Genomic DNA, 24,875 nt, shown 5'->3' with positions numbered 1-24,875 from the left:
GGTGGAGGGAACGAGGAGAAGTGGGAGACCAAATTGGAGGTGGAAAGATGGAGTGAAAAAGATTTTGTGTGATCGGGGCCTGAACATGCAGGAGGGTGAAAGGAGGGCAAGGAATAGAGTGAATTGGAGCGATGTGGTATACCGGGGTTGACGTGCTGTCAGTGGATTGAATCAGGGCATGTGAAGCGCCTGGGGTAAGCCATGGAAAGCTGTGTAGGTATGTATATTTGCGTGTGTGGTCGTATGTATATACATGTGTATGGGGGTGGGTTGGGCCATTTCTTTCGTCTGTTTCCTTGCGCTACCTCGCAAACGCGGGAGACAGCGACAAAGCAAAAAAAAAAAAAGAATATATGTATATATATATATATATATATATATATATATATATATATATATATATATATATATATATGGGAGAAAGAATATTTCCCACGCATTCTTCACGTGTCGTACAATGCGACTAAAGGGGATGGGAGCGGAGGGCTAGAAGCCCTCCTCTCCTTGTATTTTAACTTTCTAGAACGGGAAACAGAAGAAGGAGTCATGCAGGGAATGCTCATCCTCCTCGAAGGCTCAGAATGGGGTGTCTAAATGTGTGTGGATGTAACCAAGATGAAAAAAAGGAGAGATAGGCAGTATGTTTGAGGAAAGGAACCTGAATGTTTTCGCTTTGAGTGAAACGAAGTTCAAGGGTAAAGGTGAAGAGCCGTTTGAGAATGTTTTGCGAGTAAAGTCAGGCGTTGGTGAGAGGACACGGGCAAAGGAAGGAGTAGAGCTACGCATGAAGCAGGAGTTGTGGGAGTATGTGATAGAGTGTAAGAAAGTAAACTCTACATTGATATGGGTAAAACTAAAAGTGGATGGAGAGAGATGGGTGATTATTGGTGCCTATGCACCTGGTCATAAGAAGAAAGATCATGAGAGGCAAGTGTTTTAGGAGCAGCAGTGAGTGTGATAGCTGCTTTAATGCATGAGACTGGGTTATAGTGATGGGTGATTTGAATGCAAAGGTGAGTAATGTGGCAGTTGAGGGTATTATTGGTGTACATGGAGTGTTCAGTGTTGTAAATGGAAATGGTGAAGAGCTTGTAGATTTGTGTGCTGAAAAAGGACTGGTGATAGGAAATAACTGGTTTAAAAAGATTTATGCATAAGTATGTGTATGTAAGTAGGATAGATGGCCAGAGAGCATTATTGGATTACGTGTTGATTGATAGGCGCGCGAGAGACTTTTGGATGTAAATGTGCTGAGAGTTGCAACTGGAGGGATGTCTGATCACTTTCTTGTGGAGGCGAAGGTGAAGATTTGTAGAGGTTTTCAGAAGAGAAGAGAGAATGTAGGAGTGAAGAGAGTGGTGAGAGTAAGTGAGCTTGGAAAGGGGACTTGTGTGAGGAAGTACCAGGAGAGATTGAGTACAGAATAGAAAAGGTGAGAGCAAATGATGTAAGGGGAGTCGGGGAGGAATGGGATGTATTTAGGGAAGCAGTGATGGCTTGCACAAAAGATGCTTGTGGCATTAGAACGGTGGAAGGTGGGAAGATTAGAAAAGGTAGTGAGTGGTGGGATGAAGAAGTAAGATTGTTAGTGAAAGAGAAGAGAGAGGCGTTTGGACGATGTTTGCAGGGAAATAGTGCGAATGACTGGGAGATGTATAAGAGAAAGAGGCAGGAGGTCAAGAGAAAGGTGCAAAAGGTGAAAAAGAGGGCAAATGAGAGTTGGGGTGAGAGGGTATCATTAGATTACAGGGAGGATAAAAAGATGTTTTGGAAGGAGTTAAATAAAGTGCGTAAGACAAGAGAACAAATGGGAACATTGGTGAAGGGGGCTAATGGGGAGGTAATAACAAGTAGTGGTGAAGTGAGAGGGAGATGGAGTGAGTATTTTGAAGGTTTGTTGAATGTGTTTGATGATAGAGTGGCAGATATAAAGTGTTTTGGTCGAGGTGGTGTGCGAAGCGAGAGTTTCAGGGAGAAAGGTTTGGTAAACAGAGAAGAGGTAGTGAAAGCTTTGTGGAAGATGGAAGACGGCAAGGCGGCAGGTTTGGATGGTATTGCAGTGTAATTTATCAAATAAGGGAGTGACTGTGTTGCTGACTGGTTGGTAAAGATATTCAATTTATGTATGGTTCATGGTGAAGTCCCTAAGGATTGGCGGAATGCATGCATAGTGCCATAGTATAAAGGCAAAGGGGATGAAGGTGAGTGTTCAAATTATAGAGGTATACGTTTGTTGAGTATCCCTGAGAAATCATATGGGTGGGTATTGATTGAGAGGGTAAAGGTATGTACAGAGCATCAGATTGGAGAAGAGTAGTGTGGTTTCAGAACTGGTAGAGGATGTGATCAGGTGTTTGCTTTGAAGAATGTATGTGAGAAATACTTAGAAAAATAGATGGATTTGTATGTAGCATTTATGGATCTGGAGAAGGCATATGATAAGGTTGATAGAGGTGCTTTGTGGAAGGTATTAAGAGTATATAGTGTGGCAGGTAAGTTGCTAGAAGCAGTGAAAAGTTTTTATAAGGGATGTAAGGCTGTCACGTGTAATGCACCGAAACCACAACTCCCTATCCGCATCCAGACCCCACAAAACTTTCCATGGTTTACCCCAGACGTTTCACATGCACTAGTTTAGTCTATTGACAACACGTCGACCTCGGTATACCGCATCGTTCCATTTCACTCTATTCCTTGCACACCTTTCACCCTCCTGTATGTTCAGGCCCCGATCGCTCAAAATCTTTTTCACTCCATCCTTTTACCTCCAATTTGGTCTCCTACTTCTCCTTGTTCCTTCCACCTCTGACACATATATCCTCTTTGTCAATCTTTCTTCACTCATTCTCTCCATATGTCCAAACCAATTCAACACATCCGCTTCTGCTCTCTCAACCACTCGTTTTATTTCCATACATTTCTTACCCTTTCAAACCACCTCACACCACATACTGTCCTCAAACATCTCGTTTCCAGCACTTCCATCCTCCTCCGTACATCCCTATCTATAGCCCGTGACTCGCAGCCATATAACATTGCTGGAACTACTTTTCCTTCAAACATACCCATTTTTGCTCTCCGAGATAACGTTTTCTCCTTCCACACATTCTTCATCGTTCCTAAAACCTTCGCCCTCTCCCCCACCCTGTGACTCGCTTCCGCTTCCATAGTTCCATTCGCTGCTAAGTCCTCTCCCAGATATCTAAAACACTCCACTTCCTCCAATTTCTCCATTCAAACCTACATCCCAGTTAACTTGTCCCTCATTCCTAATGAACCTAATAACGTTGCACTTACTCACATTTACTCTCAGCTTTCTCCTTTCACACACTTTTCCAAACTCAGTTTACCAACTTCTACTGTTTCGCACTCGAATCGACCACCAGAGCTTTATCATCGGCGAACAACAACTGACTCACTAACCAGGCCTTCTCATCTCCAGCAGACTGCATACTCGCCCCTCTCGCCAAAACTCTTGCATTTACCTCCCTAACAACTCCATCCATAAACAAATTAAACAACCATGGGGACATCTAACACCCTTGCCGCAGACCGACCTTCAATGGGAACCAATCATTTTCCTCCTTTCCTACTCGTGCATATGCCTTACATCCTTGATAATAAAAACTTTTCACCGCTTCGAGCAGCTTACCTCCCACACCATATCCTCTTAAAACCTTCCACAAAGCATCTTAATCAGCCCTATCATATGCCTTCTCCAGATCCATAAATGCTACATACAATTCCATCTGTTTTTCTAAATATTTCTCGCACGTTCTTCAAAGCAAACACTTGATCCACACATCCTACCCCTTCTGGAACCACACTGCTCTTCTCTAGTTTGATGTTCTGTACATGCCTTCACCCTCTCATTCAATACTCTCCCATATAATATCCCAGAAATACTCAACAAACTTATGCCTCTGTAGTTTGAACACTCACCTTTATCCCCTTTGCCTTTGTACAGTGGCACTATGCACGCATTCCGCCAATCCTCAGGCACTTCACCATGATCCATACATACGCTAAATATCTTTACCAACCAATCAACATTACAGTCACCCCCTTTCTTAATAAATTCCGCTGCAATACACTCCAAACCCGCCGCCTTGCCGGATTTCATCTTCCGCAAAGCTTTCACAGCCTCCTTTCTTTACCAAATCATTCTCCCTGACCCTCTCACTTCACACACCACCCCGATCAAAATACCCTACATCTGCCACTCTGTCATCAAACACAGTCGATATACCTTCAGAATTCTTTAAGGAGAATAGGATGTTCTGGAAGGAGTTTGATAATGTGCGAAAAGTAAAAAAAAAAAAAGAATAGAAATACTGATGAAAGGGGAAAAGTGGAAGTGACAACAGATAGTTGTGAAGTGAGGAGGAGATGGAGTGAGTATTTTGAAGAATTGTTGAATGTGTTGGTGATGGGGAGGCAGATATCGGGCGTTTGGGTCGGGGTGGTATAGTAAGTGAGAGAGTCATCGAGAGTGTTTCATTGAAGAGAGATGCGTTGGTGAAAGCCTTACGTAAGATGAATTGTGGCAAGGAGGTTGGAGAGATGTTAACGCTGTTAGATTTTCTTAACGAAGTGGATGACTGTGTTGCTGATTAGTTGTAATGATTTTCAGTGTATTTATCGGATCCTGGTGAGGTACCTGGGAATTGACGTAGTGTATGTACAGTGCCACTGTTTAAAGGCTAGGGAAATAAAGGTAAGTGCTTAAACTACAGAGGTGCAAGTTTGTTGGGTATTCCTGGTAAGTTATCTGGGAGGGTATTGATTGAGAAGGTGACTGTATGTACAGAGCTCCAGACTGGATAGGAGCAGTGGGGTTTCAGAATTGCTAGAGGATGTGATCAGGTGTTTGATATGAAGAATGTATGTGATAAATTCTTAGGGAAAGCAAATGATAGAAGTGATAGAGATGCCTTGTGAAATATTTACGGTGTAGGAGGAAAGCTGCTAGAAGCAATGAGTTTTTATCTCTGGTGTAAAGCATGTGTACGTGTAGGAAGAGAGAGGAGTGAATGCTTTGTAGAGACGACTGGTCTGCAGCAGGGGTGAGTGATGTCATCATGGTTGTTCAATTTGTTTATGGATGAGGACGTGAGGAAGGTTAATGCGAAAATCTTTGAGACAGGGGCGAGTGCTGCAGGCAGGGAGGGATGAGAGGACCTGGAAAGTGAGCAGTTGTCGTTTAGTAATGATACAGCACTATTAGCAGATTCGATTGGTAAGCTGATAAAGTTGGTGACTGAGTTTTGAAGTTTTTTCAAAAGAAGAAATTGATGGTATATGTTAATACAAGTAAGGTTATGAAGTTTAGCAGGTTCGATGGACAGAGTAGGGGGTGTGAGTTTGAATAGAGTAATAGTGGAGGAAGTGAAGTTTTTCACATATCTGGAAGTGGACATGGCGCTAAAGAAACCATGAAAGTGGAAGAGAGTCATATGGTAAGTGAGGGAGCATAAGCTCTTGGTGCGCTGAAGAATGTGTGGAAAGAGAGAACGTTATCTGGGAGGGCAAAATGGGTACGTGTGAAGGTATACTTGTTCCAGCAATATTATATGGATACGATGCATGGGCTGTTGATGTGGATGTGTGGAGGATAATGGATGTGTTGGAATTGAAATGTTGGAGAACAATATGTGATGTGAGGAGGTGTGGCTGAGTTAGTAATAAACTGGTAAGAGTAGTGTGATAATGAGAACAGTGTAGTTGAGAGAGATGAAGTTATCTAAATGTATGGAGAGAATGGGTAAGAGGGTCTTAACAAAAGGGATATATGTGTCAAAAGTGAAGCGGACAAGGAGAAGGGGTAGGCTAGATTGGAGCTGGATGGATAGAGCGAAAAAGATTTTAAGTGGTTGGGGCCTGAACATACAGGAGGGTGAAAGGCGTGCATGGGATGGAGTGAATTCGAACGATGTCGTATACAGGGGGCAACGCGCTGTCAGTGTACTGAACCAAGGTATATGAAGAAGCTAAGGGAAACCATGGATAGGTCTGCGTGGCCTGGTTGTAGATAGGAGCTGTGATTTTTTGTGCATGACAGGTAGAGAATTGATATGAGTGAATGCAACCTTTCTTCGTCAATTCCTGGCGTTATCTTATGATGTGGGAAATGGCGAACAGTTATGAAAAAATAATGATAATTATGATAATGATAATAATTTTCTTATTCTAAGAGCAGCAGGATAGTACATATGCTGAAGGGAACTGGTCATTCCTACCCTTTTCAAGGCTGTGGCGCTGGGCCTGGGAATACAAGTTTTGCAAAATTTGCTCCAACAAATAAGTTCACACCTCCGTGTATTTCAGCCCTTCCATTTATATGGGAATGGAGTTGATATCATAATGATGAGAATAAACTTTAGCTCAGAAAATTATACACATAGTACTAGTAAGATATGGTGAAAAACATAATCATATCTAGAAATTAATGTGTGTAAATGTATTTCTTTGAACACATTTAAACTTCATATACTCGTTTAAAGAATCGCTGGGAAACCTTCCTTAACTCCATCTTTTTACATTTGTTTTCTCCGCTACAAGTCAGACCATTAAGAAATACCTCGCTTTTTCTTCTTTTTCTCATTTCATACAAATCGTGTAAGAGCTTCTCGCTTTTTGACATGAAATGTTCTGTACCATTCGTGTTCACCCCTTCACCGTTTTCTATTGGGACACCACTGTGCCACTCGAGCACTCAAAATTTCCTTAGAATTACTGTCGACAGAAAAACATAGGAATATGAAATGCCAGTAGAATGTATCAGATTTGCAAATTAGAGAAAATGAAATAGAATGTACACCATTTTGTAATGGCTTTCTAGCTATGATCACAGAATTTTACCATTTTCTTCCTTCTTAATTAATAATGGTCTGCAAAAAATTATTCTAAACATATACTACATAAGAAAGTAAGCTTTTAAATATTCTTTTCTTCCTATCAATTTCACTCAAGACCGTGAGGTTTATGATAACGGATTTTGCATGATTCTTCTTTTACCTACTTTATTGATTTCCATTCATTGTTTTTTAGTTCAGAGTGCTCTCACGTTAAGATAGTTCAGGAAACAAAGCCCGTTTTACAAAACCTTTGACTTTATGGTATCTCTTTTCAGATCTCCAATGAATTCTTGGATGGTGTAAATGCATGGACCAGTAGGGCATCAATTATGTGTCAAGAAGCTGTTGCATCCCCAGAGCTAACATCAGAGGTGTGGGTTCCGTTGCTCATCAGCACTCCTTTTCGTATAATTTTTTTCCAGGTATGTGCTGTTCTTATCCCCTTTCATTCCTCGCCCTTTCTGAACTGGCATTTGGCGATCAAATGCTGTTATGACTAGTAATATAGATACATTTACACATATTCCTCTTGGACTGAGAAAGATGAGATGAAATAATGTTTCCAGTTATACGAATGATGGATTAATTTGCACATAAGATAAATGAGAGGAGTGCAGATCCCACCGATTAAATTTTGAATCACAGTTCCTTCCATCAGTGAAGTTATGTTTATCTCACTGTATGAAAAGAAAAATTTTATCTGTGAGATGCCTTGGTTCAAGTATTGCGCTTGCACGTGGTTTCCTGTATCCATAACCTGAGAGACCAGGATACTTAATTTATATGTTAATTGCTAGTTCATTCTCACCTAATCATTGCATTATCTTGATGCTACCCATACCACATTTTACCATCTTGTAGTGTACAAGGAAATTATTAGATTAATCCTAAGTAGCCCATTTCTTGCTCATGCTCAACCCGTTTTGAATTATGGAATTCCCGTACACAAAATAATCTATACGGATATTTCATGTCCCTCTTTTCAGGCTTTCGACGAAATTATTTATGTCAAGCAGATTTGATACGTCTAATATGGTAAAATTAGAATTTATGATATGGGTAAAAGAGAGAGAATACAGCAGCAAGCACTAAGAAGATTTCCGAACTGATAAACGAATATGGGAAGAGTTGGCCCAATGACTTAGATTCACGTAGTTTTGAAAAGAGGTTAAGAGGTGATTCATTAAGCTGGGTTACCTTAAAGGCCTATAGATTAAACCTAAAGGAAAGGAACAAGGAATGACACGAGTAACTCTGGGAGAAAAAGACGCTTCGTGATATCTAACTCACTGCAAGAAACACACATCAACTAAGTCTTACAAAAGACAACTATGGGTATAGCGACTAAAAAGATAAGGAACATCGTAAGAACTATGAAAGAGAAACAGGACAACAAAAAATTGTGGCATACGAGATCCCCTGCAGCAGATGCGAAAAGGAATTATAATGATTAGACCGGGCCAGGCCTCCAGGTGGACCTACAGGAACACAGAGCTGACTTTAGATACACCCAAATTCTTTGATGGTACTGTCGTAAAGGAAGACGTTTACTAAGGAGAAAAGTTTCTACACCAGGAAGTAGAAAAAAAAAACAAGAAAATAATTGAAAGGAGGCCATACCGCCATTAAAAGAATCATAACACTAACGCAAGTAGCTTCACTTGGGCTAAAGTGGCGCTAGTAGTTTTGTTTGATTATCCAGAAGCGACCATTGAGCACCAGTAATGGCCAAATCAGGTAGCAACTGTTTTCGGTGTCCAGTTCCTTGAACCACCAGTTCTATACGTAAGATTGTGTCCCTTTTTTGATGTACCATTATTTCTGAAGATTCTTTGTCACAACTAGTTAAAAAGAATAGTAGTTTTCATTTCTTGCTATGGATAACACTCATAAAAGCTCTCTTAATCTGGACCTGTGCAGTTTCTCCGAGTGAGGAAGCAGTAACCTGGTTAAAGATCAGTAGTGCAAATATGACGTTCCGACCTATATCTCTTTCTATCCCTGGGGATAGGGGAGGAAGAATACTTGCCACATATCCCCTATGTGTCATAGAAGGCGACTAAGAGGGATAGGATTAGAGGGCTGGAAAACCCTACTCTTTTTGTTTTTCATTTTCTAGAAGCCGGAACAGAAGTAGCCAAGCAAGGAGGGCTGATCCTCCTCGAAGGCTATGTGTATGGAAGTAGCCAAGATGAAAAGAAAGAAGAGATAGATAGTATGTTTAAGGACAAGAATTGAATGTAAGGACAAGAACTGAATGTTCTAGCTTTTAGTGAAACAAATCTCAAGGATAAGGGGGAAGAATAGTTTGGGAATGTCTTTGGGGTAAAGATGGGTTACTGTGAGGATAGGAGCTTCAGAAGGGGTTGTACTTCAGCTGAAAGCGAAGTTATAGGAGAATGCAAAAGAGTTTAAATGAGCCCCAGATTGTTGTGGGTAAAAATGAAACTGGATTACAAGAGATGGATGATTAATAGTACTTATGCACCTGACCACAAGAATAATGATGAAGAGAGGCGAGTGTTTTGGGAACAGGTGTGACGGTATCAGCGGTTTTGATGTGAGAGATCGGATATGAGTGATGGGCGGTTTATATGCGACAGTGAGTAATTTGGCAATTGAGGGTAAAACTGGAGAGACATGGGATATTCGGTAAGGTGAATAGGAATGATGAACAGCTTATTGAGTGGGGTGCTGAAAGAGTACTGGTAATTGTGAATACCCGGTGTAAAAAGAGGGACATACATAATTATAGGAAAGTTGGTCGGTGAGCATAATTGGAAGTTGTATTAATCAATAAGCATGCAAAAGAGAGACTCTTGGATGTGAATGTGCTCAGAGGTGCAGCTGATGGGATGTCTGATCATTACCTGATGGAGGCGAGGATGAAAATTTGTACAGATTTTCAGAAAGAAATGATATGGGTGAAAAGAGAGTAATAAAAGTAAGTTAGCTTGGCAAAGAAACTTGTGTGAAGAAATACATGAAAGATCGAGTGGGGAATGGCAACAGCTGAGAGTAAAAGAAGCTAGAGGAGTGGGTGGGGAATGGGAATTGTTTAAGATAACAGTGTTGGCATGTGTGAGAGACGTGTGTGTCATACGGAAGGTGGGGTGGGAAGATGTGAAAAGGATATTTAGTGGTGGGATAACAAAGTAACAAAGAGAATAGAGAGTTGTATGGGTGATAGAGGGAAGAGGTGCAGGTGATTGGGAGATATGCAGGAGAAAGTGGCAGGAAGTCAAGAGGAAGGAGCAGGGGCTGAAAAAGAGGGCTGTCGAGAGTTGGGGTGAGCGAGTATCAGAAAACTTTTCAGGAAAATAAAAAAAATGTTTTGGAAGGGGGTTAAAAGTGTGAGAAAAACAAAAGGACATATGGGAACATTGGTGAAGAGGCCAAATGGGGAAGTGGTAATAAGTAATGTTGAAGTGAAGAGGAGACGGAATGGGCTCCATGAAGGATCGCTGAATGCGTTTGAAGATAGGGTGGCAAATGACGGATGTCACTCTATCTGAGTAGGGTGTGGACGGCAGCGAGGGCTAGAATAATAGATCATGGAATATATAGATGTTTTGCATATTGTTACCGGCATTCAGGATGGCACACATGTGGCTAGTAGAAGTTATGACTTAATGAATTAGCCATTACAAGGCTTGTGACCTTATATTCATCCTTCTGGAGTTTGTCGCAGTACCAACACTCCCATGAATATTTCTCCTTGGACACTTGCTTGAGGGCGGGGAAAATTCTTTTATTATCTCAGGCCTGCGTGATCCTGTGGTCTAGCTTACAATAGAATGACTGTCTTATGCTGCCTTCGGCCACATGACTTTTGAATACCTACTTGTGCCTACCTATATGTACTGTGCGGGAGGGAGTCATACACTCATGGGGTCCCATCTCACAAACACTCATTGCTGTCATAAGATCTTAAAATTATGTATGCTATCTGCATTAACCATGTCCATTTATTCACCACCTCTACATCATGAAAGTATTTCTTTACATTTATAATAACAAGTTGCTCACTTGATTTCATGTTATATTCTCTGGTTGCTGTCCGCTGTCCACTTCGTCTATCTCTTGTAGAAACTTAAAGATTGTTATCAGGTCACCCCTCACTCTTATTTCTTCCATGGTGGGTAAATCTAAAGCCTTCAATCTTTCCCTGGTACCATCTTCGTTGCCCTCTTCTAGACTTTCTCTAACAGCTCCTTGTGTTTGTTTAGTTATGGTGACCAAACCTGAGAAGCAGACTCCAATTCTAGCCTTAAGTAGAATATGAATAGCTTGATAAATATTTTCTTATCCGTGTACTTGAAATCTATTGACATTTGCTAACATACAGTTCGTCTCCTTAACTGTTCTGTTAATGTGGGAATCTGGCGACAGGTTAGGGACAGCGTCTACTACCAAGTCTTCCTCACACACAAACAATCCATAAGCTTAATTCCTGCTAGGTAGTATATCTATTCAGGTCGTCTTTCTCTTTGTCCCATCCTCATTACTTTACATTTATTCGGTTTGCATTTCATCACCCACGGTTTAGACTAACTTTAGAGTATATTTTGGTCCCTTTGTAGGTTGATGCAATCCTTCTCGTTTTTCACTTCCCTCGTGACCTTTGCATCATCTGCAAACCAGCAGACTCTCTACACTGTATCTGAGACTTCCCAGAAATGTAAAACATAGCTGTCTGGTCACATGTAACTCGCTGTCACTGTATATGATACGGTGACAGTTAACTGACTGAAGCAGGTATGTGTCAAACCTGATGTTAACTTGTCAGTTACGGAATGAATAAACAACTACCTGTAGTTAACTCAGATTGGCGTGTGAGGGGAAAACTGATGAAGCCTTGTGTGCAACCTAGTCTATGTTTGTTGTCTTGGTTATTAGGTACATAATGATCTTGTCTAGCATTTACTCACTAGTTTGTTACTCATTTTCATGCTGATAAATGAAAATTATTCTGTCTCACTTTAACTTATTGTTTCTCTGATCCTTTGTAGTAGGACCACGGAAATACAATCCCATTAGCAAAGACGATTTTTCAACCCTTCGCCAAATGTTCCAGTTCTTGATGATTCTCTTTGAATTTAGAACCTATTTTTTTTACATTTCTAGATCATATTTTGTGTAGTTTTAGCTTTAATGTTATTGCAAGAATTTCCTTATTGTGTAAAGGGTGTTTTAGGATAGGTTGGGACTGACATTTGGATCCTTAGCTTTTTTTTCCCCAAGATCTTGGGACCTTGGCATATTATTACCAAATTCCCCTGTTCTTGGGATTTTCAAAGTGTTTCTTACTATCAATAAATGCTGTGTATAAGGTGATAAAAAGGCTAAGATATTACATTGTTGGTTTGGTTTACACTGTATACACCTTACGTTCATGGACGTGGACGTTCCTACGACTGGACACTGACATGGTATGATGACATGTACCATTCCCGTCCCCGTTAGCGTAGTTTTCATAGGTTTGGGCGATGGGGTGCTTTTCACTTTCTATCAGGACGCTTGTTGGAATAATAACATGCGCATAATTTCTGTATGCCACTGATTCGAGCTAAAATTGGAAGAGTTAGCGAGATATATAACACACTAACAAAACGTAGGGGACACGAATACTTGCTCATCCACGGCCTGTGAGTAAGAAAGATTTCCTCTTCCCTTCATTTGCGCATAAGAACTCTTGCGGGATTGGTAAGGGATTAAGACTGCAGTATCATTAGAATAATGAGTGCATCTGGGAATTCTGAACCTGGAGGGCGGGGGTTGGAACACCTTGAAAGATAAAAAGCAGAGCTATGGTACCAGTAGACGTTCGACCCGGAATGGATGAAAGACCCAGAGCTGAAATATTGGGTGAAAGCGTATGTAAATGATATATATATGCTGCAACTTGTAGTGTTTGTGTAAGTTGAAAATAACTAAATCGGCACCATTGACTCACAAAGATTCGTCAAACCACGTGAAAAACTATGCAGTCAAGAAGTGTTGTCAGTATTCACCATCTTTCAAAAAGACCTCAAACAAGATGCTGAAAGTATCAAAGGCTGAGGTATTGTCAAGATATAGGGCTGAACAGTATGCACCTTTCATTCACGTGGATCATATGGTGGAAACCATAGATGAAATATTCCCTGATAGTGACATCGCACCCAGTTTGAAAAAAAAAAAATTGAACCAAAACATCAATCAGTGGCTACCATTTGCATAAAAAGTCATTTATTTTAATCATACATGAATGTATTGATAGCTCATTGTCCCAAATAATTGCTGTGATGGTATACTTTAATGAAAGGAATTGTAAGGTTACAGATGCTCAGCTATAGAATCCTGATATTTTACGGTCCATCCTGAAATGTTTTGTTGGCAAGATTTGGAATTGTCATTTTTGGAGTGGAAACACTAGAATGAAAGTTTACTCTGTTGTTATACTGTGTAATTCCCTAGATCTCGTCTAACAGCATGTGGCAGGGAGCAATGTTTAATAAAGTTTCTGTGTGTTGCAAAAAGTAGTATTGAAATTGGATTGTTTTCTAATATGAATTGATAAAGTGTGAAGAAATGGGAAGTGTAGAATGCAAAAAACTGAAATTGTGTGGATTGCTAAGGAGGAAAATCGTCCTAACTGATGAGAAGGCATTTGAAGGTTAGTTCCTTTATGGACGGAGATTATAATTATTTCCAGAGGAAGGGTAATTTGTTATGGGTCCAGGAATTAATGAGAAAAATCCACAAGAGGATTTATACTGATCAGACTCTGGTTACTTAAAGCGGAGGTTGAAAATGTGGTATTTGAGGTCGCTTTGAGGGTTTTGGATAGGATTAAAGTGGTATGAGAGTGGAAATCCGCCATTCCAGTGTCGAATCTCTTTACATTTTTGCCTTTCATTTATTGTAACTTAATATTATAGGTTTTGTTTCAAGAAATCATAAATGAATTCTGTCATCACAAGAGCAATTCACTTCATATAATCTTTCATTTCATTTAATTATCATTGGCCTTCACGTGCTGGTAAGACTTCAGAAAATACTTTCATTGCGTAGGGGATTCAAAGGATGCATATTCTTGATATATGAACATCCCAGGAAATCACTTTTTTTTAATGTGAACCCCTTTTTAAGGATTTATGTTGATTATTCAGACTCAGGTGATAAGTTTAGTAACCTATAGCAGTACAGTTTCGTATTTTTTGTATGCTTAAATAAAGCTTTGATTTTATCATTAGAACCTCCTGAGAAATTGGGAATCGTTTAGTCGGGTCTGTTAATGACGTAGTGAGCAACCTCAAGTTGCGCTTTTCTGACATAGGTAACTTTTCCTTCTGCTTCACCCATATGTGGACTACTGGTATTCTGTCCACAAACATACAATCTTTCCCAGACATACATGATACTTAACAACAGAAAACTAGTTCTTTGTAATTTTAGATTTTCCTGTGGTGAGCACCAACTAGCCCTTCCTCTTGGCAAAATGTTAGGAGCGGTAGCTGTAGTAGGTTGGAACATTTAAGGCAGGGAAATCAGGCAGGAGCATTAGGTAGAAGTAGTTAGGAGGAACATAAGAGTCTCTGCAAACACTGCGCTAGAGTAGCCTTCTGCCTTTGGCCTATCAAGGGTGAGGCATAAATGCTAAGAAGCAGCACTGGAGTTTACTAGTTATGGAGAGACTGTTTCCTTGGCCATACCCTTCAGGGAGTGACAGTTTGGAACAGGCGTCAGAGATAAAGAATACCTTTATTGTGTTAGTTGTCAAGCCATCACATGATGGTTTGTTTCTGGAGAAGAGCGCATTGTTTTAGTGATTCATGTAAGGCATATTTAGCTCGCCTTCAACGTGACAAAATTATCTTGTGGACATTCCCTAATCACTCCATCAATGTACAGATATCAATCTCTCCTGTGAAGTAGGGTGATTAAGCTAGTTGAGGAAGTAGTTTCCTCCCTATTGGTTGATAATTTCTTAATTAATCAGCCTTTAGTCTGTGAGTTACTATCCAAACAAAATAATAGTTAAGAATTAGAGAGGGATTTTTCTTTAAGCTTTTGACTGAAAGGTCAAGTGATAATGATTAAATACCAACTGCCCAAACCCCGGCACACGTATTGTGAAATAGTATGATTACAGGATTAACAACCACTGGCATGAAAGATGACACCTTATCAACACAATGTTTGTAGTTAGTGATAACTACACAGATATGATTGATGATTGACCAGTGTTATCGCTGAAATCAATCACATTACTTTTTCGATAGAATTTCTAAATAAAATTTTTTCCATTTAAAGTGTTCTAACCACTTTTGACAAGGCTGACAGCCTGAAGTCTTCATGTCCTACTGCCTGAAGCTCATAAAGTATATACCAAAAAATACTCTGGCTTCATTATCTCTGGAAAAAGAAAATACTCATCGAATCATATGATTCTTTGCTTACATTCAGCATAGGGTGTTACATGCACTCCTCTTAGAAAGTACTTTGATGACAAACAATCTTCATACCTTAAGTGGTGAAGATTTAACAAAAAACTACGGTGATTTGGTTGAGTAATGTGGTTTTATATTGGGTTAAAGTTCGATGGATATTACATGACGTAAACTTAAAGAACAATGTCCTCTTTCCAGGGTGCTCCACTATTTTCCAGTTTGAACCTGGGGCCAGAGATCGTTTACAAATATTTTGATAGTGAGTTTAATTGCTATTTTCAAGTTTCAGAATATTCTACATTCAAGTACGTTACTAAGTCTTAACTGGCTCTCAGTTGTTATTTCATTCAGATTTGTCATTATGATGCTAAGATAATGTAGTTAGCATGAACCCTTTACCTTGTTACAATACTTTATTCTGAAAAAGGAACTGATAGACTGAGGTTAAAACTAAAGACATGTATAAGATGTATTTCTATGCTTTCTATAACAGATGCAACAGGTGGGATTTGGGATGTACAACTTAACTACACCACAACAGGAAACTTTACACTTACGGGCAATGCATCCAATGCTCTTAGTCGGGTAAGTGTAGCATCATTTGGAAGTTTGGTACAATATGCCCTTTAAAGTGTACTTTTTGAGTAAAGATGCTAAGACTTGGGTCATTTGATAGAAAATACTTTGAGGGTTTTATTTTAATTGGTTGTTGCAGTACTTCCACAGTGACACATGGATTACTTCTGGGATTTCAACATGGGACCAGTGTTAATTCCTTTATAGTGCAGGGACATCTAGTGAAACTATGACAAATGACATCAATTTTTTCTTTTGTTATTTCTGTAGCTATTTACGAAAGTTTGGGTTTTACAGGTAGGATACAGCAGCTTGGTGCATGTTGTACCTGTGGTCACAGATGAATGGGTGGTGACTGCTCTGTGCCCTTGCTTATCTGTCAGTGAAGGATTCAACTTTAGCCTTGATCTTGCAGCTGCCCCAAACCCTCCTTTCACTGCGCTGGTCTATGCTACACTCAATAATGGTGTTTTACTTTGTAAGTTAAAATTGAGGCTGTTGACTACTTTTTTTATCATAATTTTTCTGCTCTCTTTATTTGTTATTGTGATTGTATGAGCCAGAATGATACTTTGTGAATATTTCACATCACATACATTTCAGAAAGTTACCAAAAGGAGACAAGTTTTGAAAAAGAAATTCTGTTCCCTTCTTTCTTTTTCTTTCATACTGATTGCTGTCTCCTGCATTAACAAGGTAAAGCCTGGAACAGACAAAGAAAGGCCACATCTGCTAAATCCCATTCTCTAACTGTCATGTATAATGCACTGAACCCATAACTCCCTTTCCGCAACTAGGCCCCACTGACCATGGTTCACCCCAGGTGCTTCACACGTCCTGGTTCAGCCTGTTGACAGCACACTGAATTCTTTACACTCCATTATTCCATTTCATTCTAGCTCTCCTGCATGTTTAAGCCCCAACTGCTCAAAATCTCTTTCACTCCATTATTCCATTTTCAATTTAGTCTCCCCATTTTCCTTGTTCTCTCCACTTTATCGACCTTTCCTCACTCATTCTTCTCTGTCCAAACCATTTCAGCACATCTCTAGATATCTCAACCCCACTCTTACCCTTTCATTTCTTACGTGATCAAACCACATATTGTCCTCAAGCATTTCTTTTCCAACTCATCCTTTCTCCTCTGTATAGTCTTATATATAGCCCATTCTTCGCATCCATATGATAATGATGTGACTACTGTACCTTCAAACATCAACATTTTAGCCTTCCCAGTTAATGATCTCTCTCTCTTTCCACAAATTCTTCAGTAATCCAAGAACCTCCCCCCTCCTCACCCACCCCATGACTCTCATACACTTCCATGGTTCCATATGCTGCCATGCCCTTCCTTCCTGTCTCTGTATATATCATTATTAGCTCTGTTCCCAATGACATTTTGTGGAAAAAATTTTGCAGAACTGGGGTCTTGGTCCTAACTCTACAAACTGACAGCGAACATGGACTCCCAATTCGTTGCATTTAATGCAAACCAAAGAAAGGAAATTCTGGAACTAATATGATATATGAAATAGATGGAGAGATAACAAAATCACCATTGATGCCACAGAAAATCAAAATCATGAAAGACCAAAATATGATTATAGAGATAACATGCCACCATTTACCAAAAAAGTAGGGTGGTATGATGATTTGAATCATTATTGGCAAGAACATGTTACACTATATATATATATATATATATATATATATATATATATATATATATATATATATATATATATATGGGGATAGGGGAGAAAGAACACTTCCCACGCATTCCTCTCGTGTCGTAGAAGGTGACTAAAGGGGACGGGAGCGGGGGGCTAGAAACCCTCCCCTCCTTGTATTTTAACTTTCTGAAAGGGGAAACAGAAGAAGGAGTCACGCGGGGAATGCTCATCCTCCTCGAAGGCTCAGACTCGGGTGTCTAAATGTGTGTGGATGTAACCAAGATGAGAAAAAAGGAGAGATAGGTAGTATGTTTGAGGAAAGGAACCTGGATGTTTTGGCTCTGAGTGAAACGAAGCTCAAGGGCAAAGGGGAAGAGTGGTTTGGGAATGTTTTGGGAGTAAAGTCAGGGGTTAGTAAGAGGACAAGAGCAAGGGAAGGAGTAGCACTACTCCTGAAACAGGAGTGGTGGGAGTATGTGATAGAGTGTAAGAAAGTAAACTCTAGATTGATATGGGTGAAACTGAAAGTTGATGGAGAGAGATGGGTGATTATTGGTGCATATGCACCTGGGCAAGAGAAGAAAGATCATGGGAGGCAAGTGCTTTGGGAGCAGCTGAATGAGTGTGTTAGTGGTTTTAATGCACGAGACCGGGTTATAGTGATGGGTGATTTGAATGCAAAGGTGATTAATGTGGCAGTTGTGGAAATAATTGGTATACATGGGGTGTTCAGTGTTGTAAATGGAAATGGTGAAGAGCTTGTAGATTTATGTGCTGAAAAAGGACTGGTGATTGGGAATACCTAGTTTCAAAAGAGAGATATACATAAGTATATGTATGTAAGTAGGAGAGATGGCCAGAGAGCGTTATTGGATTACGTGTTAATTGATAGGTGCGCAAAAGAGAGATTTTTGGATGTTAATGTGCTGAGAGGTGCAACTGGAGGGATGTCTGATCATTATCTTGTGGAGGCGAAGGTGAAGATTTGTAGAGGTTTTCAGAAAAGAAGAGAGAATGTTGGGGTGAAGAGAGTGGTGAGAGTAAGTGAGCTTGGGAAGGAGACTAGTGTGAGGAAGTACCAGGAGAGACTGAGTACAGAATGGAAAAAGGTGAGAACAAAGGAGGTAAGGGGAGTGGGGGAGGAATGGGATGTATTTAGGGAAGCAGTGATGGCTTGCGCAAAAGATGCTTGTGGCATGAGAAGCGTGGGAGGTGGGCAGATTAGAAAAGATAGTGAGTGGTGGGATGAAGAAGTAAGATTATTTCACATTCATGTCAAGCAGCTCATCCTCTCCATCTGAAACTGTGCTGTATTTGTTTGGTCATCCACCATGTTAAACACAAATGTGATACAGCTGAAAACACACAAAACAGATCACTCAGAACAATCACCAGCTGCCTAGCAATCAAAAACATTCAGCATTAGTATAACAAGACAAAAATCCTTCCAATACAATCCCACCTCAATATGTGTAGCACCCACTTCTTTGCAACATAACCAGACTTTTCACATTCAAACCACGCCAACCACTTGTTTCTAAGTATGAATAAAGTAATGTGTGTCACATTTCAGTAACGTGAACTCACTAATTCCCCTTCTCCCAGTAAATGCAACAGTGACAAAATATGTACATTCTGAAATGGCCCAACAAGCGCTAAGCAACCTACCTCCCAGTCTAGTTTTAAACACAACCTTGCTAAACATGCTGATAAGTTACACTTTCTCGCATGCATTCTTGATATCACCCATTTCTCCAACATAAACACTGTTTCAACATATCACAAGACCCATCATGCCAAATGTGTAACCTCCAACTGAACTGAACAATTACTCACACTACAGATGCATATACAGAATATATCACACTTTAACCAGAGATACTGCATTTCTAGAACTGTATAGACAAAGGGAGAAAAGACTGTGGGATTCAAGATGCCTAAGGAAAATATATTTTAGGCAGATTCATAAAGTTTGGAATTAGAAGTAAAGACAGTAAGATTAGGGTTGAAAACTGCATTTAGGATAATTGTTACAATTGATGTCCAAAGTAGAAGGAAAAGTGTAGATTTTTAGGAAAATTTCAAGAATTTATCAAGAATGGACAGGTCCAGAGGCACACTCCTTCAGAACATGAGGAGATATGCCATCCTATCCTAATTACTTTCCTGTGACCAAAGGCAAGTTCTTTTTGGATTTTATCTAAGAGATTATAGGAGGGAGCTTGGGATTCATAAAGGGTGCATCAGGAGGTGAGGGAATGTTGAAATTATCTGATTTGAAGTTAAAGTAAATAGAATCAAAATGATTTTCTTTGTCAGTGGTTGAAACAATTATGGTATCATCAGTATTGGCAAACAAAGGTTAAATGACAGAAGACATTACAAATGTGTTTAGCCAAAGACCCAGAAGATCTATCAGTGAAAGAAGTAGGAATACCGTACTTCATTTGGATGAAGGAGTGCTTTGCATAATGAAGAATGTGCAGTAATTTTGGGTCAGAATGAAAGGTGATCTAGAGTTTTTGGAATGAGGGTCTTCCATGCTATTTGATTAACTTTTCTGTAATTCTGTCACACACTGTCCTTGAATAGCATTAATGTCATCCCTCATTCACCTCTTAATCTGTATGATGCGTTTGTTTCCATGATATCATACAGAGAATTTTGTATTCATCATTTACACAATCTTCAGTGGTTTTATCCCATGATGACTTTCTGTTTTGTTGTCTTCAGATTTTTTCATTTATCTTCATTGAATTTGTAACATATTAATGTTCTGAAATATATTTGTGTCATATTTTAAACAACCATTATTGCTCTGATACATTTTATGAACTCTTTCTCTAGTAAACAAATCTCTGGACTTTGGCACATCTTCAGGAGGTGGTGCCTCCCAAGCTCTCAGGAGCACTTTCAGTGTGACAGTTCTTGAGCCAGGCAATTATTCTGTCACTTTTGTCCTCACCAATGAGGTGTCCAGCACCACCATCGCAACACAGGCAAGTTAAACCATTTTTGTGTTCAATGCCTCAAATGATAGAATACTATTGTGAAGCAGTCTGTTCCTCTTTTATGGTATTTTACTTCATATGTTCATATGTGCCATTGCAGTTATAGGCTACATTTCATTGTTATCTTTGTCTCTTAAATGAGAATAGCTAGCATTACATCTGGTCCCTTTGCTGATTTTTTTTTTTGAGTTAGTCTCTTGCTTTGATTATTTTGTTTTCTGTTACTTCCATATCTGTAATAATATTTAAGTCAGTCAGGTTAATGTCCCTTCATAAACCCTAGTCTTGGAAAATGAGAATTCTGGAAAAATTGAATGAAAATTGTTCATCAGATATTTACACTACTGTTGGAATTTACACGAAGAGAGAATGACTGTTGAGTAAATTCATTTCTTGATAATTTTCAATCTATCTTCTCTCATTTTTGAATCTGCTTCCAGTTCCATGGAATAGATTGCATATGTACAGCCTTGCAGACCTCTCATACACATTCTCAACCCACACCTAATGTAATGAAATGAAACATGAACTTCCACATGTATATAATTGTTCCTCACTTTTCCATTTGCAGTCTGAGTTGGGTCTAAGACCCTGGTTTGAAACCTGGATAAGATAGTACTGAATTGTGGAAGATTTAGAATCTTCTTTAGGGACCAAGAGATTGAAAATTTGAAGTTTGAGGTCATTGAAGCCCTCCAAAAAAAGGTTGTCATAGTTAGTCTTATTTATTCATTTATTTATTATACTTTGTCTCTGTCTCCTGCGTTAGCGAGGTAGTGCAAGGAAACAGATGAAAGAATGGCCCAACCCACCCACATACACGTGTATATACATACATGTCCACATATACGCATATACATACCTATACATCTCAATGCATACATATATATATATATATATATATATATATATATATATATATATATATATATATATATATATATATATATACACATATATTATTTTTATTTTATTTTATTTTGCTTTGTCGCTGTCTCCCGCGTTTGCGAGGTACCACAAGGAAACAGACAAAAGAAATGGCCCAACCCACCCCCATACACATGTCTATACACACACGTCCACACACGCAAATATACATGCCTGTACATCTCAATGTACACATATATATTACACACACAGACACATACATATATACCCATGCACACAATTCACACTGTCTGCCTTTATTCATTCCTATCGCCACCTCGCCACACATGGAATACCATCCCCCTCCCCCCTCATGTGTGCGGGGTAGCACTAGGAAAAGACAACAAAGGCCTCGTTCGTTCACACTCAGTCCCTAGCTGTCATGCAATAATGCCCGAAACCACAGCTCCCTTTCCACATCCAGGCCCCACACAGCTTTCCATGGTTTACCCCAGACGCTTCACATGCCCTGATTCAATCCACTGACAGCCCGTCAACCCCGGTATACCACATTGATCCAATTCACTCTATTCCTTGCCCGCCTTTCACCCTCCTGCATGTTCAGGCCCTGATCACTCAAAATCTTTTTCACTCCATCTTTCCACCTCCAATTTGGCCTCCCACTTCTCGTTCCCTCCACCTCCGACACATATATCCTTTTGGTCAATCTTTCCTCACTCATTCTCTCTATGTGCCCAAACCATTTCAAAACACCCTCTTCTGCTCTCTCAACCACGCTCTTTTTATTTCCACACATCTCTCTTACCCTTACATTACTTACTCGATCAAACCACCTCACACCACACATAGTCCTCAAACATCTCATTTCCAGCACATCCACCCTCCTGCGCACAACTCTATCCATAGCCCACGCCTCGCAACCATACAACATTGTTGGAACCACTATTCCTTCAAACATACCCATTTTTGCTTTCCGAGATAATGTTCTCGACTTCCACACATTCTTCAAGGCTCCCAGGAATTTCGCCCCCTCCCCCACCCTATGATTCACTTCCACTTCCATGGTTCCATCCGCTGCCAGATCCACTCCCAGATATCTAAAACACTTTACTTCCTCCAGTTTTTCTCCTCTCAAACTTACCTCCCAATTGACTTGACCCTCAACCCTACTGTACCTAATAACCTTGCTCTTATTCACATTTACTCTTAACTTTCCTCTTTCACACACTTTACCAAACTCAGTCACCAGCTTCTGCAGTTTCTCACATGAATCAGCCACCAGCGCTGTATCATCAGCGAACAACAACTGACTCACTTCCCAAGCTCTTTCATCCACAACAGACTTCATTTTTGATCCTCTTTCCAAAACTCTTGCATTCACCTCCCTAACAACCCCATCCATAAACAAATTAAACAACCATGGAGACATCGCACACCCCTGCCGCAAACCTACATTAACTGAGAACCAATCACTTTCCTCTCTTCCTACGTGTACACATGCCTTACATCCTCGATAAAAACTTTTCACTGCTTCTAACAACTTGCCACCCACACCATATATTCTTAATACCTTCCACAGAGCATCTCTATCAACTCTATCATATGCCTTCTCCAGATCCATAAATGGTACATACAAATCCATTTGCTTTTCTAAGTATTTCTCACATACATTCTTCAAAGCAAACACCTGATCCATACATCCTCTACCACTTCTGAAATTTGAGCACTCACTCTTATCCCCTTTGCCTTTGTACAATGGCACTATGCACGCATTCCTCCAATCCTCAGGTACCTCACCATGAGTCATACATACATTAAATAACCTTACCAACCAGTCAACAATACAGTCCCCCCCTTTTTTAATAAATTCCACTGCAATACCATCCAAACCTGCTGCCTTGCCGGCTTTCATCTTCCGCAAAGCTTTTACTATCTCTTCTCTGTTTACCAAATCATTTTCCCCAACCCTCTCACTTTGCACACCACCTCGACCAAGACACCCTATATCTGCCACTCTATCATCAAACACATTCAACAAACCTTCAAAATACTCACTCCATCTCCTTCTCACATCACCACTACTTGTTATCACCTCATCATTAGCGCCCTTCACTGAAGTTCCCATTTGCTCCCTTGTCTTACGCACTTTATTTACCTCCTTCCAGAACATCTTTTTATTCTCCCTAAAATTTAATGATACTCTCTCACCCCAACTCTCATTTGCCCTCTTTTTCACCTCTTGTACCTTTCTCTTGACCTCCTGTCTCTTTCTTTTATACATCTCCCACTCAATTGCATTTTTTCCCTGCAAAAATCGTCCAAATGCCTCTCTCTTCTCTTTCACTAATAATGTTACCTCTTCATCCCACCACTCACTACCCTTTCTAATCAACCCACCTCCCACGCTTCTCATGCCACAAGCATCTTTTGCGCAATCCATCACTGATTCCCTAAATACATCCCATTCCTCCCCCACTCCCCTTACTTCCATTATTCTCACCTTTTTCCATTCTGTACTCAGTCTCTCCTGGTACTTCCTCACACAAGTCTCCTTCCCAAGATCACTCACTCTCACCACCCTCTTCACTCCAACATTCACTCTTCTTTTCTGAAAACCCATACAAATCTTCACCTTAGCCTCCACAAGATAATGATCAGACATCCCTCCAGTTGCACCTCTCAGCACATTAACATCCAAAAGTCTCTCTTTCGCGCGACTGTCAATTAACACGTAATCCAATAACGCTCTCTGGCCATCTCTCCTACTTACATACGTATACTTACGTATATCTTGCTTTTTAAACCAGGTATTCCCAATCACCAGTCCTTTTTCAGCACATAAATCTACAAGCTCTTCACCATTTCCATTTACAACACTGAACACCCCATGTATACCAATTATTCCCTCAACTGCCACATTACTCACCTTTGCATTCAAATCACCCATCACTATAACCCGGTCGCGTGCATCAAAACCACTAACACACTCATTCAGCTGCTCCCAAAACACTTGCCTCTCATGATCTTTCTTCTCTTGCCCAGGTGCATATGCACCAATAATCACCCATCTCTCTCCATCAACTTTCAGTTTTACCCATATTAATCGAGAATTTACTTTCTTACATTCTATCACATACCCCCACAACTCCTGTTTCAGGAGTACTGCTACTCCTTCCCTTGCTCTTGTCCTCTCACTAACCCCTGACTTTACTCCCAAGACATTCCCAAGCCACTCTTCCCCTTTACCCTTGAGCTTCGTTTCACTCAGAGCCAAAACATCCAGGTTCCTTTCCTCAAACATACTACCTATCTCTCCTTTTTTCACATCTTTGTTACATCCACACACATTTGGACACCCCAACCTGAGTCTACGAGGAGGATGAGCACTCCCCGCGTGACTCCTTCTGATTCCCATTTTTTTGAAAGTTAAAAAAT

The 24,875-nt window shown here is 40.0% G+C and overlaps 1 protein-coding gene across 1 annotated transcript in view; it reads left to right on the top strand.

Moving 5' to 3' along the window:
- Positions 1–24,875, top strand: part of LOC139747271 (uncharacterized) — an 81,314-nt gene that overhangs the window by 26,170 nt on the left and 30,269 nt on the right. The window contains exons 4-8 of the mRNA XM_071659367.1: positions 7,133–7,279; positions 15,491–15,551; positions 15,786–15,877; positions 16,166–16,346; positions 20,389–20,540. Of these exons, the coding sequence (XP_071515468.1) occupies positions 7,133–7,279; positions 15,491–15,551; positions 15,786–15,877; positions 16,166–16,346; positions 20,389–20,540 (633 nt within the window). The remainder of the gene's footprint in view (positions 1–7,132; positions 7,280–15,490; positions 15,552–15,785; positions 15,878–16,165; positions 16,347–20,388; positions 20,541–24,875) is intronic.

The sequence above is a fragment of the Panulirus ornatus genome, chromosome 68 (assembly GCF_036320965.1).
Source record: "Panulirus ornatus isolate Po-2019 chromosome 68, ASM3632096v1, whole genome shotgun sequence".
Lineage (NCBI taxonomy): Eukaryota > Metazoa > Arthropoda > Malacostraca > Decapoda > Palinuridae > Panulirus > Panulirus ornatus.
Note: the sequence above shows the minus strand (reverse complement) of the source record. Positions and strands in the feature narration are given on the sequence as shown.